This window comes from Electrophorus electricus, chromosome 2 (assembly GCF_041902795.1).
Source record: "Electrophorus electricus isolate QZ-2024a chromosome 2, ASM4190279v1, whole genome shotgun sequence".
NCBI lineage: Eukaryota > Metazoa > Chordata > Actinopteri > Gymnotiformes > Gymnotidae > Electrophorus > Electrophorus electricus.
In genome coordinates, this window is record NC_137498.1 from 39,499,235 (window position 1) to 39,516,734 (window position 17,500).

At 42.7% G+C, this 17,500-nt stretch overlaps 1 protein-coding gene across 1 annotated transcript in view; it reads right to left on the reverse strand.

Moving 5' to 3' along the window:
• Window positions 1–17,500, reverse strand: part of thsd7aa (thrombospondin, type I, domain containing 7Aa) — a 76,752-nt gene that overhangs the window by 3,633 nt on the left and 55,619 nt on the right. The window contains exons 10-26 of the mRNA XM_081703094.1: window positions 16,573–16,705; window positions 16,331–16,434; window positions 14,595–14,789; window positions 13,822–14,088; window positions 12,260–12,447; window positions 11,670–11,803; window positions 11,385–11,538; window positions 10,336–10,477; window positions 10,025–10,140; window positions 9,826–9,943; window positions 7,300–7,445; window positions 6,340–6,514; window positions 4,440–4,613; window positions 4,210–4,305; window positions 2,412–2,494; window positions 697–910; window positions 41–128 (exon numbers count right to left, since the gene is read on the reverse strand). Of these exons, the coding sequence (XP_081559220.1) occupies window positions 41–128; window positions 697–910; window positions 2,412–2,494; window positions 4,210–4,305; window positions 4,440–4,613; window positions 6,340–6,514; window positions 7,300–7,445; window positions 9,826–9,943; window positions 10,025–10,140; window positions 10,336–10,477; window positions 11,385–11,538; window positions 11,670–11,803; window positions 12,260–12,447; window positions 13,822–14,088; window positions 14,595–14,789; window positions 16,331–16,434; window positions 16,573–16,705 (2,527 nt within the window). The remainder of the gene's footprint in view (window positions 1–40; window positions 129–696; window positions 911–2,411; window positions 2,495–4,209; window positions 4,306–4,439; window positions 4,614–6,339; window positions 6,515–7,299; window positions 7,446–9,825; window positions 9,944–10,024; window positions 10,141–10,335; window positions 10,478–11,384; window positions 11,539–11,669; window positions 11,804–12,259; window positions 12,448–13,821; window positions 14,089–14,594; window positions 14,790–16,330; window positions 16,435–16,572; window positions 16,706–17,500) is intronic.

A 17,500-nucleotide genomic window follows, 5' to 3' on the forward strand; every position in this document is an offset into this window, starting at 1 on the left:
AAATGCAAATGAGCTTGTTGCTGATGATAACTGCTCTTACCAGGCTAAGTAAGTCATGGAGAAGATGAACACCAGAAGCACAAACGCCCCAGCTGCCACACCGTACACCCAGGTCTTCAGTTTGCCATCTGCACACAGGAACAGAAGCCAGTGAACACCAGCTGCTTCACTCACTCTGCTCATTTTTAGCTGCCTGTTGCAGGCAGGGCTAGGTGATCAGGTCTATGTGAACAAGGTTACATGAGCAAGGCTATGTGAGGAGGGCTATGTAATCAGGGCTGCATAAGCAGGGCTATATAATCAGGGCAACGTGAGCAGGGCTTTGTAATCTTGGCTACGTGAGCAAGACTATGTGAGCAGGACTATTTAAGAAGGGCTATGTGACCAGGGCTATGTATTCAGGGCTTTGTGAGCAGAGCGTCATGAGCACCTCCACCACATTCTACCTGCTAAAACTCATCTTGCATGTTTTCATAGCTTTCTAAACACAAGAACAAGTTGAACACCTTATTGTTGATACTTTAAAAATATTAGCATTGCTGCTACTACTACATCTAATAATAATAATACTATTAATATAATACATACATCAAAAATAATAGCTAGCAGTAACTGGCAATGCACATGGTATTATCTATTTATTGCTACTGTGAGAATCTATGTAAGAAGAAGAACAAGCACACTGTTAAGGCCTACCTGGTCCGAAGGGCTGTAGGAACCAGGTTCGGCTGGAACGGCCTGGCAGGCTGGCATTGGGCTGGGTGGGGCTGATGGCCCTGATGGTCTTTACGTCAGCCTTGCTGTCCCCTGCAGTGGGGATCTCCAGCACTGGAATGACTGTACACTGGTCCAGGACCCCATTTGATGTCATCACCTCAGTGTAGCCCTCCTCGCACCCGCACATACCGGCCTGCAGGGGGCAGCAATGCTCCAGTGACCACAGAGCCACAAAGACTTGGCAACCAGAAGAAACAAAGGCTGGCATTCCTAACATTTCTTCTCACTATATGCAGTTTGGGATTTCCTTGGCTTCTTCTGGCTGCTGCATACATTTATTTATATTCTTTGTCTCCAATGTCTATTTCTTTTCAAGTATAAAGTAACCCAATAAACAGGTGCTTCCATAGATGTCTTCTTTTTTTTTCTAGCACATCACTATAGTCTGTGAGGCTTCTCTCATCAGCTGGTAGCATGTCTAAGAAGCAGTAAGGGTGATCCTGCTGGGCCATGTTGGTTTGTAAAAGTACAGCAGGACAGAGAGATGCTTTAGTAAAGGTAGCAGTTTAGAGGACATGCTCGTGTAGCATACACATGGCTCTGTGCATGCAGGCTGTTCTCTGTTTGCATGTATTTTCCCTCTGCATGCCCTTGTACTTTTGTGTTAAGGAGCATGTGTGTGTGTGTGTGTGTGTGTGTGTGTGTGTGTGTGTGTGTGTGTGTGTGTGTGTGTGTCTATATATGTGTATGTGCATGTGAGTGACAAATGCAGAGAGGCCTTCCACAGCCCACTTAATTCTGATGTGCATTCTCCTCACTTTGCCTGCATTTACCAGGGGGTCTTCAGTTTACCCCTGCAGTCTCAGGAGGATAATCACTGCCTATGCCAACACTCAGCCCTGTCAGAGCGCACAACTGATCCGGCCTGTTCCAGCCTCTGCAGCAGCCGAGGGGAGCAGGGCCAAACCGCCACAGCAGGTGTTAACTCACTGATCCAGAGCTGCTTACCTGGTATATGCACAGCTGCACTGCAATGCATGATTGAAATACATCCAAGGCAAGCACTGCGGGATCCATGAATGTTCATTTCTTACATAGAAAGCTATCTTCATACCTATCTACACTCCTAGAACATGTAACTTATACATAGTACATGCACAAATATTTAGGAATTTAAAATGCACAAAAATAAAAACACATTGCACACACAGACACAGTCACTTGTTTGGCTTTGTTTTTTTTTTTATTTGTAGATATTAAAGTTCTGTCTTCATGATTTTCCTGTGACATTGTTGTATGATGTAAAGTTTGTAGAAATGTCAGTAATTGTAAAATTTCATGTGCAACTTGTGTGGAGCTAAACAGTAATATATTATCTGGGTTATTGTTCTTTTCTACCAATATATTGGCAATATATAATAATAGTTCCTAGATGTAGTGCACCATATTTGTTTGATTTTCAAAGATTTAGAAGCTCATTCATTTTCCCAGTCTCAGTAGAGCTCTGGCTCTCTCTCTTGCTCTTTCTCTCTCTCTCTTAGTGTAGCAGACCCAGCTGTAGGACAATTACCCCCTGAGCCCTGTTGACACTTTGCCTGTGATAAAGTAGCACACACAGGCCAGCAGGTGCACACAACACGACACCCCCCCCCCCCAACACACACACACACACACACACACACACACACACTAACCTCGGTACAGTAAGAGTGGGGTTTGTCACAGGATGGATCACATGACCTATCTGCTACGGGTTCACTTGTCACCAGGCATCCACCTGTAGGGCATGTTGTCACACTTCAGGCTTTCTTGCATTATACATGTCACAGATTAGTTTCTTTTAATTTTTAGACAGTTTGTTTTGCTAGAAGCATCATAAAGTGTCTTCTACCTCTCTCTCATTGCTACTGTTCCCCCCTTCTTCTTATGTTTGTTGTTTTGAAATTAGCACAAATACTGAAGTACTGCCTCATATTAACTGTTAGAAAAAGTTTCCCAGACCTCTAGGCACACATATTACCATTTATTCATCATTTGGCAGTCTGCCTGAATATGTGAGGAGATACCCAGGCAGAATAAATGGGGAATATGCACGCCTGCATGCTCCCATGTGAATAGCCACTACTGAGCCTTGGTACTGCAGTGCACAATTAAAAATGAATCTCTCTGTGGGACGCACACGAATCACATCACAAGGAAGGAGAGAAATAACAAGAGCACACTCCTCCCTCACTCTCCCTCTCCTCTTCTCTCCTCCATTTCTCCTTCTTTCTCCTTCTGTCTCTCTTTTTCTAAACCATGGCCTCAGGGAGAATCCAATGAGCGTGTGAATGTGCTGAAATGGACAGCCACTGGGCAAAGTGGGGCTTTCTGCATGAGCCTTTATTTTCTGTGTGCTGGGATAAATCAATACAGTGTGCAATGAGAGCAGTGAAACAGAACCTCACCCAGTGCCCCAGCCCTAAAGCAGCCTCTCTCCTGCTGCTGCCATGAATGCTGCTACAATAGGCAACACTGGAGGTTGGGCATGTCCATGACAGGAATATCCTGAGAAAATGCTTGTCTCTACACTTGCTAGAATAAAGTGTTGTTCTGTTGAACCCACAAGGCATTGGAAATAAGTTATGTCTATTGAGGGGTGTATAAGCTTTTGAAACTTCAAACTGCAGGCAAAAAAATAAGGTTTACCTATCACAAGCTTTTTTGATTTTATGAATATTCATGAAGCTTCACACCTCAGAACAACACGTGAATATTTATGAGACAGAGTCTGTGTTGTTCACAAGAAAATGTGGAGGGTGTGGGATGCTCTGTTGCTGTGATGTGTCGATCAGAGGGTCTAGGCTTATTGCATGCCATCTGGAATAGGCTGAATTTGGATGGCTCAGCACAGTGAAAATAGATGACTAAAACTTTATGCTGGGCATAAATTTGGCTATAAAAATTGTTTATTCCTATGCCAAACCTGAAGCATGAAGATCATCATAAATTGTGTTTTTTAGTACATTTCTAATAAATTCTTTCAAAGTATGGGAAGCACAAAAATAGACTACCGCCCACCAACACACACACAAGTAGTATGATAGGGAACAGGATTAAAATGTGAGTGTGAGATTGTCATGGAATAAAAGCTCATTGCAACAGAGCTTATATAGAGGCCCAGGAAGAATAATCATACAGCAATGCCCTCCTCCTGACAGCTGCTGACGGCTCAGAATGTCAACTTATCTCGCCTCTGTCTCCTACACCACACTCTCCATTGATATACAGAGTACATCGTGTGGCTGGATTTCAAATTGCCTGGTAAAATCCAGCAGGCCAGATTATATTTAATCAGTATGCTTCCCCTCTCACAAAGAAAGGAATGGAGAAAACCCACCCTGACTGTTGTGGTCAAAGGTTCTGTATCAGTGCAAATACATGACCAAAATATCATTGTGAAAAGCAGCCCTGGGTGTGAGCTGACTGTGTGAGTGGAGGGACCAGGCGTACCTGTGACATTTAACCCATCCGAGCGCTGACACCACACCAGACGGGAGGAGCCTCTCCACGGACCAGTCATCCATTTATACTCATAACACTGGCCCTCTGTAAGAGGAAGGAGAGCAGATGGGAAAAGATAACAAACAAATAATCTTATCATATTGTCAAGGGGAGGAGGATTTGAAACTGTGCTGTTTTTATAAGAGTTTAGGAAGACGAATGCTGGTTTGTTACTCCACCTGTGCATGGCCGGACCTCCCACTCCTGCTGCGGACACTGGTGGAGGTTCTCGGCTTCTTGGGCACGTACAGCTCGAGATCGTACCTGCACTGAGCCAAAGCCCAGATCCTCCCCACCCACACAGCTGAGCAGGCAAGCGCTCCACGCCGTCCACTCCGTCAAATAGCACTCCCCTGCCACACAAATCAAAATGACACCTTTAATGAACATTCCTACATCAGTAACATCAGAGCAGTCGGCATTCGTTCTCCATACAGCTGCATACAGCAGTAATCAAATATGAAGGAAAATGTGACATCTCTGAATGTACCAATTAATTTAATGTGGTAATGCTCATATTAATGAAAATTCTAAAGTTTATGTTCTTTTCCTGAAATGTGAATCAAATGTCATATTGTATTATATGCGCACTAATACATTTCGTCTGCAGTCAGCTATATTTTTGCACTGTGTATAAAGTTATAAGAATAAAAGAGATTCAGATTGTCCTACAATATTGGCCACTCAGAATGGTGAATATCTCAGATTCTTAATTAATCGTAAAGCAGCCCTTACCAGAGTGCTAATCCCAGTGGTGTGTATTAAAAAAAACATGCACATTAGATGGCACAGAATATAGGAGGACATCTTAAAGTATGCATTGTGACTGTGGCTTTGCTTGTGTGCCAGGGGACATCTCTAGCTTCACCGAACCCATACACAAGCACTGTTGTAAGTTTTCAAACAGTGAGCATGGCCGAATTTCATATTTGGTGGAATATGGTCGACAGGGTCTTGCTCAGTGACATGTACATGTTTATGTCTATGCTCATGGCTCAATGGGCAAGAAACCAGACATTCACTGCTTGTGGTGGAGAGCAGAATAGATGTACAGACTCCAAAAAGAATATGTTCACACAGCCCAGATCCAGGAAGAGTCATAAATATTCACTGCTTTTTTTTTTCTTTTTGGGGGATTGAGGGGGTGGCTGTCTTTTTTCCACTCACAAGCATGAATGCTGGTGAATTATTAGTGATTTGCTATTGCAATCACATCTAAACCCTTCACTTCAGCAATAACAGCATGTCAAAACACAGGCTGAAGTCCACCATTCACACATGCCAAATACATGCCAACATTTTCTGAGAAACAAAGGTTTCTGTAAATTCCCACATTATTATTATACAGAGACCACACAAACACGGTCAGAGAGAGAGAGAGAGAGAGAGAGAGAGAGAGAGATAGATAGAGAGAGAGAGAGAGAGAGAGAGAGAGAAGAGATGTATATTAGAGAGTTAAATCTCTTTTTAATGGTCATGAATTTCACAAATGTGTCCAGACTGAGAATGGGGAAGTTCCACTAAAATTAATCCAGATAACCTCCTGAACATTTTTCAAAATGCATACAAATAGAATATTTAACATCTGTACCATCATAAAACACTGTTCACCAGACAGAGTGTCAAAATATGTTTTACAGAGTGTTTCTTGAAACCCTATCAAGCTGTAATGCCCAGAACAAAACACAGCTCTGAAGGCTAAATGGGGGTAGAAGTGTGTCTGGCAGAATTCTGCTTCACTGCCATAACACCCTATATAAGGCAAATTCACTTACAAAGTGCACACTTAAAACGGAGAGGGAGTTCAAAGCAAAAGACGGAAAAAAAACTGGGCAGAGCAGTCCTAGGAAAGACTGTGAATCTCTTCTAAAATCTCTTTTAAAGGTCTATGGTTAACTTCGTAAACTTAACCAAGAACAGGAAATAATTATTTGTTCTTATTTGCATGGACAAGTTCTAAAACAAGTGTGGTTATTTGAAACTGCATACATAAAATCAATACAGCTTTAAAATATGCTCCATTTATGTGAATCATCAGTGTTATCAGCAACTTGTGAACATAAGTGGGCATGGCCTTACCCGGGCAGGGCACCGTGCACAACTCCTCCAGTATGATCTGTTTGTCTCCGTCCACAGCCTGCTCCAGGTCTCCACACAGCTCCTCATCTACCAGGTTGCCCTTGTTCCTCCCTGAGCCGTTTGACACGAAGCAGGATACGTTCCTGAACCGCACGCCCTCACCGCACCGAGCGCCCTGCACATACCACCCCACCATGACCACAGCGCACAACCTATACTCCAAATGTCCAGGTTTTCCCTATAGGATTACAGCATCTTTTTAAAGCCAACAGTGCATGTTCTCTCTTTGTTTTGATATGATGGAGGGCAACCATGCATCTTAATAATCAGAGCATTTATATAGGGCACAAATATCCAGTTCTCCAAAAATTGTAGTGTGCTGTAGAACAGCTCATTGTCTGAAATGTGAGTCAATCTGTCAATCATGTACATTTCTCCCCCACATCTGCTCAACATCCCTTAAAACTTTAGACAGAACAGAGGATGTGCAGTAAGCCAGGAGCCTCCCTGTCAGAAAGTAAGGTTTATAGTCAAGCAGGGTAGAACAAAGAAAGGAAAGAGTAACCATTCCCTCACTCAGCAACTCAGAGCCTGCCCCATGACAGGGAGGTGTGGTATCATTGAGAGTGGGCAGACAATAAAGGGGCAAGACAGTAAGAGGTGGGAGAAAGTGAGAGAGAAATAAAGGGGTGGCAGAGGAGGTGGTGTCTTCAGCCTTGTCTTTAATTAAACCCCCCGATGGGCCTTGCAATCTAAACACACAGCAGTAGGAGAAGGACAGTAGAAATGCCAATAGGAAAAAAAGAAAGAAAAACAGAGTGATATGGGAACTGAGTAAGTGTGAAGATGGCTCCAGACCAAAGAACTGAAAGCATGCTGGACAATAAACATTGGAAGAAGCACATGAAAACAAGGCATTAACATGGCGATGCTGGCAAGTGAGCGGCAGTGTGGCCAGACCTCAGCCTGGCATGGCGACCAGGCGCCATATCTCCAGCTGTAGCAGGGCCTGACCGGACACGGCTTCCACTGCTCCAGCTGCGAGGGGCAGGGACGGCCATCACCCTGAGATGCCTGCACCACACTCCTCCGTCTCCACAACTTCCCTACAGCAGAACAGAAGAAAGCAGAGTGGAGAGCACCACGGAACAGGCTTCAGCACCAATTCACAAACACAATTTATTTATTTTTGTTTTATAGGAACACGGTATAATTTGTCACCCAAGACATAGATAATGCACTCATACATTTCCTTACAGAAAAAAAAATTTTTAAAAATACATTTAAGTTCTTTCAAAGAAACAGATATTTATCAGTTGTCTAAGCAGCATTAAAATATCTGAAAAAAATGTAAGCTTTAGTTCTCCTATTAAGTGTTATTTTCACCCTCCAGCAAGACCCCTTGAGAGTCCTTGAAAAGAAAAGCCTTTTTTACTGTAAGTGGAGTGTCTCATATTACACTCGTTATCACATATTATAACCTGATACCAAATCCCAAAGTGGAACAGGACCAGAAACATCTGTCTGTGGGTAATATTGTGCTCGTCATTCCACTCTACTGCAAATAATGTAATCAGCAGTCATTTTTGAGTTTGTATCCAGCATCTGGAATTACTTTGAATATTTATATATGTTGTTTTTCAATTTAACTGTGGAAGGTAATAAAAAGGCTGGATACCTGTCTCTTAAGCCAGATGTATACTTCTTTTTAAGAGTGGCACACTTGTAATTATGATGTACCGATTAGTTTGCCTGAAGGGAATATGCAAAAGCTCTCCCAAGCACATACTTAACTCAACTGAACAATTTCCCACATACTAAACAATATGATTGTATGGGCTGCAAAATCAGTGTAATCTTCAACAAACGTAAATCATTTACTGACAGAGAACAGGATATTTTTGATGACTAGCCTTGATTATGGGATCTATCATGATTTAGGAAACTGAGCTGTGACACTTTCCACAGTTCTCCACATCCCACTGAGCTCATGGGACACACCACTGGCCTCTAGATCTAACCACTAAATAGCAAGCTCTTCCAATCATCACATGGACACAGAATCCATATATCTTTACCCTATTGTATGCATGCAAAGGTCACTAACTGCTCCACTTGCATCTCCTGCCTTGCATCTCCCTTGTTTATGGTATCTCATTAAATATGCCACACTGAATAAAAGACGCTGGGCTGCTGAAGCTATTATCTTCGGAACTATTATCTTCTGCATTTTTTTCTAATGGGACTTGTAACCCTGCAAGGTGAAGGCAACACTCCTAAATGTTGAAGACAAGGGTTCCCCCCTGCACAACGCCATGGCTTCAAGTTAGTCTTCCTAGCTGCCAATTTATCTTCTCCAAGGGCTGCTGTCACAAGCCCATCTCTGTGCAGAAGCCTTCACCAACCTCCCTAGTCATTCCACCTACCCGCTCAGCTTACTAGACCAGTTTTCTGGTTTTGGTTTGTACTGCAACAATGGAGCCAATGGAGCTTTGCTGCTGTGATTGAAGGTCATGCTAAGCACTCTGCTTTGATTTCTCACCCATGGTCATAGCTGTCGCTATCTCTATCTCTCTCTCTGTCTGTCTGGCTGTCTGTCTCTCTCTCCCTGCATGTGGTATGGGCAGCTGGGGGGTGAACTGCAGGTGGTGAGTGGGATTCTAGGTAGGAAAACCAGCACCAGCTGTCACCGCGCAGCCCTTGGCCTACGAATACTAACAAAAGAGTTTGTTTTGATTATTTCTGCTCCCCAGTTGGACCCATTTTGCCTGGCTCTCTTATTTGTATTTCAATAATGAAACAAGTGAAGCATGTGCTCTCCTGCTTTCATCTCTAATACTGGCTATTATCATCTTTGTGCAAATAGGGCTCCCATCACGGAGATGGAGGTACTGAGGATTTGTCCTGTTAAGAGCTGAGGTTCACCTGCTTCACTAGGTTTATGAAAATCTCCTCTGAGCACTTGGGGCCAGATTAGAGGCCACAGCAGTTCAGAGCAGCGCAGGTGTCCTATGCCAGTGATATTTGCTTTAGATACAGCCTGCTACTGGCTCTCCTGACTCCTGTGATGGAGTGGATCCTCAGGCACTACAGCTAACAGACATAATGGACCCCCAAACAATCATCTGAGCCAATGGAATTACACACAAGGACATTATTATCGTCCTCTCCAACACTGCTTTCAGGCATGACATAATCACCCTCAATGCCATAAAATCTCTTGTTTCAGTTGTTACTCTGCTGATGTTATTCTAAAAGAAAGCTAAGTGCCCTGAACAGCTCCCTGAAAAATGTCTAATTGAGAATGTGATCACATTAACCAACACCACATTTTGCACCACAAAACTGAATATCCCTGGGATATTACCTGGGGCAGGCAGTTAACATTATCTGCTCAGCTGGTTCTGACTAGGCTTGTGAAGTCTGTTTGGTCTGAGGAAGCTTTGTCCTCTGTGTGTATTGTGAAACTTGGCAGTGTTGTTTTACCTGCCAACCCACAGGTATGGGAGCACTCGGACCAGGACGACCAGTCTGACAACTGGCAATTGACAGGACACTCAACCACACAGGAAGCATTCATCTGCCACTTCCTTTCGAGATTAAGCTGAAACTATAAAGAATATAGTCACTTAAATGGATGGGCGGAGCTTGAACAGCCAAAACAATAGCTGATACTGTAACGTACCTCCTCACAGAACCTGAGATCCACCGACTTGCCGTCACTGCGCACGCAGTCCAGCATGCGGGTCTTGATGCCGCTACCACATACAGCTCGCTCACTCAACTGGCATGTGCTCCAGTCTGGAAAGTAATAACCATTAAACACAGATACTCGCTTACACAAATTCAATGTCAAGATTTATATTTTAAGCAGCCAAAATATGTTTTAGAACTATGTAGAGCAGTCAGCTTTACTAAATAGGATTTTTTGGATTTAGTAAAACAACACTGGACAAAGGAGTCTCATCATATTCACTGCCAAACACTGTCAATTACCTGTGATATTATACGAGTAGTGAAAGCAGTTGGTGTTGAGGGTGCAGGACTCTTGCTCTGTTGTGGAAGGACATTGCTTTGATTCCCCAGGCTGACGTATACGACTGGCAGTCCTCTCTCGGGTGTTATTTGTACTGCAAGGCTGTAAGTGAACAGAGACCTCTCAGTGAATCTAATTTCAATAAACATCAGAGGAGAGAGAAAAGCCGATGCTCAACACTTCCCGAACATTTCCCGCAGAATGAATTTGCCCTGAAATAAATATCTTATTGTTTTGAGCACAGCCAAACCTTTTCTAGGAGGAGAAATTCTGATGTCAAAGCATCCATTTAGAGGCTCTGATTCTCTCTGTGGTTTCTTCCGCAGGGACACTTTCTGTATCCATGGTAATTAACTTCCTTTACTGCTCTGTGGCAGACTGCCTGGGAATTGCATTTGAGCAACAGAATACCCCTCCCCCCTCCACACACACACACACAAAGACATACATAAACTTTCCCCACTCTAACCACAGCAAGCTATTTAGAACAGAGCAAGCTTACCATCCAAGCAGAAATCTGCCTCTTACCAGCCCCACCCCCACCCACACCCAACCCCAACCCCCACCCATCTATTCACCTATCCCTCCTATTCTACAGCTGCTAACTCTGAATGGCAGGACTTTAAACTGCTGTGATTCCAAGCTCTGGAGGACATTCTGTGCCACGCAGTCTTCTTAACAGGATAGCAGAGGAAAAGGGTGTGTGTAGAAGGGTGGGGAGTGTAAGCAGGGCCTCCCACATCCCCGTCAGTATGCATTAGAGGTGTCAGACACAGGTTTTAGGGTTGAAAGAGCTCTGTGATCTACGGCGCTTTGAAGAAGGACCGACCCACTTTCACATTATACACAAAGCTGTGTGGAATAGGAACCTGGAACTGAGATGCAAATATTAACTCTCAGTGATGGTAGAAAAGAAAAGACCATATCCAAACTCTGGGCCATTATGGTTAAGGAAAGTTGCAAAAAAAATTTCTTATTAATGAGAACTTGGGCCCCATCTTTTTCTTACCAGTGGGCACTGGCTCCAGGGACTCCAGTCAGAGAGGACACAATCCTCTGGGCAGGGAAGCTTGCTCTCTCTGGCTCCAAGAGGCATCTCCTCTGGGTCACACAGATAGTCTTCAACTGGGTCTGAAGGCCCGTCAATTGTATTTTGCATACATCTGCAAAAAAACGACAATCTCCTACTTTGGATATTCCTTTCCAAAGTTCCAAAGAATTTGAACATATACATAACTGTATATGCAACCTAAAAGAGTTATTTTCATACCGGCAGCACCTATGTAAATCGTACCTAACTTTCCTGGTCTGCACACCCTCACCACAGTTTTCCTTCAAGTCCACATTGCTGACTTTCCAGACACTCCAAGGCTCAGCCACCCAAATGTACTGACCACAGTCACTCTGGCAGGGAACCACCTCATACACCTGCCAAGATATCACACAGCACCTCAGCATCCTATGTATTAGATTATGTAATTATAAAGAGTCTGAATAAAATCACCAAAATAGGTCACTACTTTTGAAAAATGTTTATTACTCACCTGAGCCTGTTGTATGAGCCACATGGTAAGAAGAAGAAGAAAGAACAGAAAAAAGAAGCAGCTTAACACATGGGGCATTGGGCCAAAACCTCAGTGACTAGACCTGGCATGGTGTCTTCATTCATCTCCTATTCTATAAAGGATTTTGACTGTGAGATAGGGTCCTAATTTTCTCCACAATTAAATAAACATCATACATACATACTAGAGTGGCTAGTATTCGGTTTGGTCCTTTAATAAAATATTCATGATATCCTGGTAATTCAACCAAACATTAAAATAGAGCAAGACCTGTGCTTGTCCACAGGTGGTGAGTATTCCTGGACGAGATCAATGCCACCTGACTCACCTGATTAACGTGGTCGAGTTTAGGGCACGGTCTTCCACTGTTGTAGGGCTTTTCTCTAAGCCACTTTGAGCGCACTTTGACTCCACTCCCACATGATTTGCTACATCGCGACCAGTTTGACCACTCACTGAGTTTGCAGTCAGATGGGCAGGGAATGATACAGGCTTCTTCAATATACCCTACAAAGACAAACAATTGAGTGTTATATAGTGTCTGTAGTTATGGTGCTTCAAAACCCCTAAACTAAGGGACAATATATTTTAACTATTTCTTAAAAAATATCGTTTATACAATGTTATGACATTTGCTCATCAGTAGTAGTAGTAGTGTTGTAGCTTTTGTTTACCAGTACCATGTTTAAACCATTACCATGGTGCCATTACCATGACCATGGTAATGGTTTAAAAGTAAAGTCAGTATATGGACTGAATTAGTTAGATCCCTGTATGCACCTTTCTTCAGTCATATAATTGAATAAAGTGATAATTGATATTTGAATGATATTTACCCACCCAAGACTTTCTTGTCTTTGCTGAGTTCGGCATTCTGCTCTTTGAAGAATATTATTTTAAATTACAAGGCATTATAAGCTCTACAAATACTACAGTAAGTTTCTTTTATGGAAACAAAAGCTACAACACCTACTACTACTACTACTACTACTACTACTGGATTTGATATGTAGGTTGTACATGATTCAGAAGTCAGTAAGTACAGTTTACTCTTTGCTTAAAGTTTTGTTGTTGTTGTTGTTTTTTTTTTAAATCTCATACATCTAAAAGCCCTACAAACTGGACTGGTGCCATACAAAGCACCTAATGCAAATGGGTCTGCCAGGCTCCCAAAATGGTAGCCACACTTTGCACGGTAGCCTCAGACTGGGATGATTGGATAGACAAGGCGATGAAGTGAGAGATAGAGAGAGCTATGAGCACTGCTCATAGCTCAAAATGCTGCAACTCTGAGTCCCTCTGTGCTTCATGCTGAGATTACACCACCCAGATGAGAATTCAATCTCAACTATGACTCATAAAGAGAGAATCCTCAACATTGCCCAGAAATTGCATCCTCCCCTCAAAACCCAAAAGATTGTTCAATCATTCTCCTGACTCCTTCCCTGTGTTCTGTGCTGAATATAGTAAAATGCTAATCTGCCTTGTTTGGAGGTGCCTTGACAGATTTAGCCTGTGAATGATGCACCAGGGTTCTCACTTTCCACATTGATTCGCTTCTATTGAATTTCCCATCACTGGATGCTCAGCACTCACAATGAGGAAACTGCTTTCCTTTCTTGCTGAGAGGCACCCAATGCAGAAGCTGATCCCGGACAATACAATAACACACTAACAACATTTTTATTTGCTAAATTATTGCATGAAAGAAAAAGAAGCTCAGAAGCACTGCAGTTTCAATGAACGTCTGTGTGACAATTGAACTGTGTTAGAACTGTTAATTTTTATAATCACATGCATTTTTGCTAATTATGCCCAGTCTTTGTGCAGGTCTGTGTTTGTGTGGGCTGGAGTCCAGTGAGCTTAGCTTTCATGTCACACCGTGACTGTTGCAGCGGGAGGTCTCCACCAGTCGGTTGTCCTGGTCGTAGCACACCATGGCCTGGTACCGATAGCCCTGGCCACATTCCTTGATATCGCCCTGCACCTTCATACCCAGGAGTCCCTCTACTCGGCCGCCCTCTGGCAAGATGCAGTCAGACCAGTTCCCCACAGGCTGGGCATTGTACTTATTGCAGGGGCAGTATTGGGTTTCGCTGAGTGGGTACACCTGAGTATTTTTACAGTGATCTCTTTTCTTACTCTTACCTTCCAAGATAAAATAAACACACACACACACACACACACACACACACACACACACACACACACATTATATATATATAAACACTTTCACAGATCCAGTGGTCATGAGTAGATTTGTCCACCTTAAACCAGAAGGACACAGGACCAGTTCTGGGTATTTATACTGCAAAGATGCTTGATTTAATGAGAATATGTTTTAAAACAGATTTATTACTAGAGGAAATTTACAATTACAATGACCTCCTCTTAGCTAATCAGTAAGCATTTGAAATAGACAGTAAATCACAGTTTGTACAAATGTTTAGACTGCTTTTAGACAATGGTCAATCATATAGGGTAACCAGTTTAGTTAAGACTATGCAGGATTTTCATTTTTCATGCAGGATCAAATAAATGATCAAATATGATTTGATTACAAGGCCTTTTGGATGGGCTCGTGTGTGTAGGGTTGTGTGTGTGGGATTGTGTGTGTGGGGATGGGGGTCTTGTATGAGACCTGTGCTACTCACCCACAAGTAAACGTCTACGTGTGCGCACCCCCACACAGTCAGACGCACAGGACGAGAACCTGGACCAGCTGGTCAACTGGCAGTCATCCTGACATGGGTGCTGACAGGCCTGAGAGAGCAGGGGCATTGGACCAGCCAGCTTCAGACACACCCCAATGTCCACCTGCCCACCATCCTGCTTCCGACAGGACACCGCTTCAGAGATGGAGGGAGTGTGCAGGAAAGAGAGGAAGAGTCAGAGAGAGAGGAAGAATGTCAGTTAACACAGAAAGAGACAGCAGACTTAAGGCCAGACTAATAGAACAAACCTAGAAGCCAAGTTCTGCTGTTCTTTAGCTTCACACTGGTACAGGGAGAAACAATCTTGCATGCACATCCCCAAATACTGAATAAGAATAATGGCAAACTGATGTATTAACATTAGAGCAGAGTAATGTTTATTGACTGGTGTAGATGAACAGGTCCTGTATGGGTGAGAGAAGGTAAAAGGCCCTGGATCGGATTGCTTCTCCAGCCGCGTCTGCATTTAGTAGGATATGGTTACAGGTAATGAGGCTTAATACAGAGAAAGCCATTAAAAGACGCCCATCTAGTGATCTGATCTGATGTAACTCATGCCTGTTTTCCTCAGGCTGCTACTAGAAGTCTAAGAACTATGTGCAGACAACCTCTTTAGCTTTACCTTGTCTTTCCCTGTGACCTAGTTTCCTTCTTCATCACTTCTAACAAGTTCTTTACATTTAGTACTTTTGTAAATTAGTTATATAAACATTTTGCCATCATGTGCTCTATGTTGTGTCTCCCACACTCTCTGAACTCTGTGGGACTTCCAGAATGCTCAGTTCTTATTTCCTTCAATATGATAAAGAGCCATAAAAGAAGTCTCGCCCATTATGAACTCCACTGTCATTTTAACTATTCCATTCAGTTTTATAATGCAGACCTGCTGTGTTGTCACCTTTCCTAAGTACTCAGTGGTCCCACTGAGCTGGCATATGGCGACTGGGTTCAGCTTTGAATCTTTATGTCTGTTTATCAGCGAGAGCCTGAGCCTGGGGCTGAGCTTTGTGGTGCTTCAGAGAACTTCACCAGCCTCTTTTAGATCCAGTATCATTTACACTGACATTAATGTTGCCTGCAAATGAACCCGTGCTGGTGCTTTGATGCTTACTCTCCCTTGCTCTTCAGACACTCTCAGAAGTGGAAGGAGACCAATCCCACACACTTCCACATGTAAAATGAGGCTGTTTTACACATACCGTACCATCTAAACATACAAGTACACACGACAATCCCCAAACTGTTTCTAATTTTTTTTTTTTAATGACCATGGATGTTTTCCTGCAGTCTGAATCCAGCCTAATCAGATGAGTTGTCATCCACCATCTTTTAGCAGGTTCCTACCTTCCTTTAAACCATATTAGTTGCATATAGATTTACTGTGATAAAACCCACTACACTGAAAATTTCTTCTTACTGCCAAGGTTGCAAAGAACCCCTAAACAATCTTTCAGGAAGAATTTAAGATGGAGAGCTCTACCACCCTGTAGAGATTAGCTCCAACCATAATCTACCACACCTGCTCCAGTTAATCAAGTCTTCCAGTAGCATCTGTTTATTAGAGACATTTATGACTAATGTCAGACCACACTTGAAGTAGATCTCAATACTGGATTTGGCTTCCCCTGATGTAGAGTAGATTAAACTCCAGATTGGCGGTGTTGTGTTGTCAGTACCTCTAGCCTGTAACCCTGGTCCACATGTTTCCTGAGCGCCAGGGCTATCTTTCCGAATAGACCACGGCACCAGCTGACACCGTCTCCACTTATGGGTCTTCCACCTTCAGCACAGATAGAAGGCATGCTTCATTTACTTAAACAACTTCTCAGAGTTGCTTTACCATGCCTGTGTGAACACACAATATTATACAAACTTGTTATATATTGCATGTGTATTTGTGGTTCTGTGCTGTGCTCACCGGTAGCCAGGGCAAACAGAAGGTGCCTCACACTCCTTCTCCTGGTAGCGTACTTCTGGGCAATCCTGGCCCCCATTGGCTGGCAGTTGAATGATGATGCGTTTCCTTGACTGTTTCTTCTTCATAGCTCCACCTTAAGAATGACAGACAGACACTTGAAATATAAACAATGTATAAATCACAAGTTCAGTTACACACACTAGATCAAGAACTCCAACTATTGATTTCTGAAAGAAAAAAAAAACAGTTTAATTTGGATTACTAAGACAATATAATATTTATGCTATAAAGTGGATATTTTGGGATTGTATTTATTTATTTCAATAATATTAGTGTGAAGATACAAACATTTCATGCATGGCATTATGTTAATTCAGACTAAACAGATTATCTTTCTGTTTACCTGCACCTTGCACATCCTCATAGCAGCACACTGCAAAACTAGGAGTGTGGGACCAAATTCACTGCATTCATTGCATCATGAAATCTAACTAACTAATTACAGAAGATCTTTGCTAGCCTTCATTTTTAATGAAATGTCTGATGTGCATGTGGATAATTTACTAATTTGGCCTTGTTGCTATAATTGCTGCATTAATGCTAGTAAAAGTGTACCACTGGGTTGTATTCACACTGAATTGTTTGAGGTAAAGTAGAACAGTTTTTTGGGGTTTTTTTTTAAACACAGAGACACATAAGGTTTGCAAGGCTACATCCATCTCAACAGCCAGGCTGACTAACAGCATGAAAATAGTCTTTGAACCTCAACAATATGACTATATGTCAAAAAAATGTCAAATATTTTCTTTTGTACAGAAAACCTAAAAGGAAATGGAAGTGTATGAAGATATTGGTGTGTAGACTATGAAGCCTTTCTCCAGCAGATGTTCCTTGAAAGGCACCATGTCAATATTTCATATAAACCACT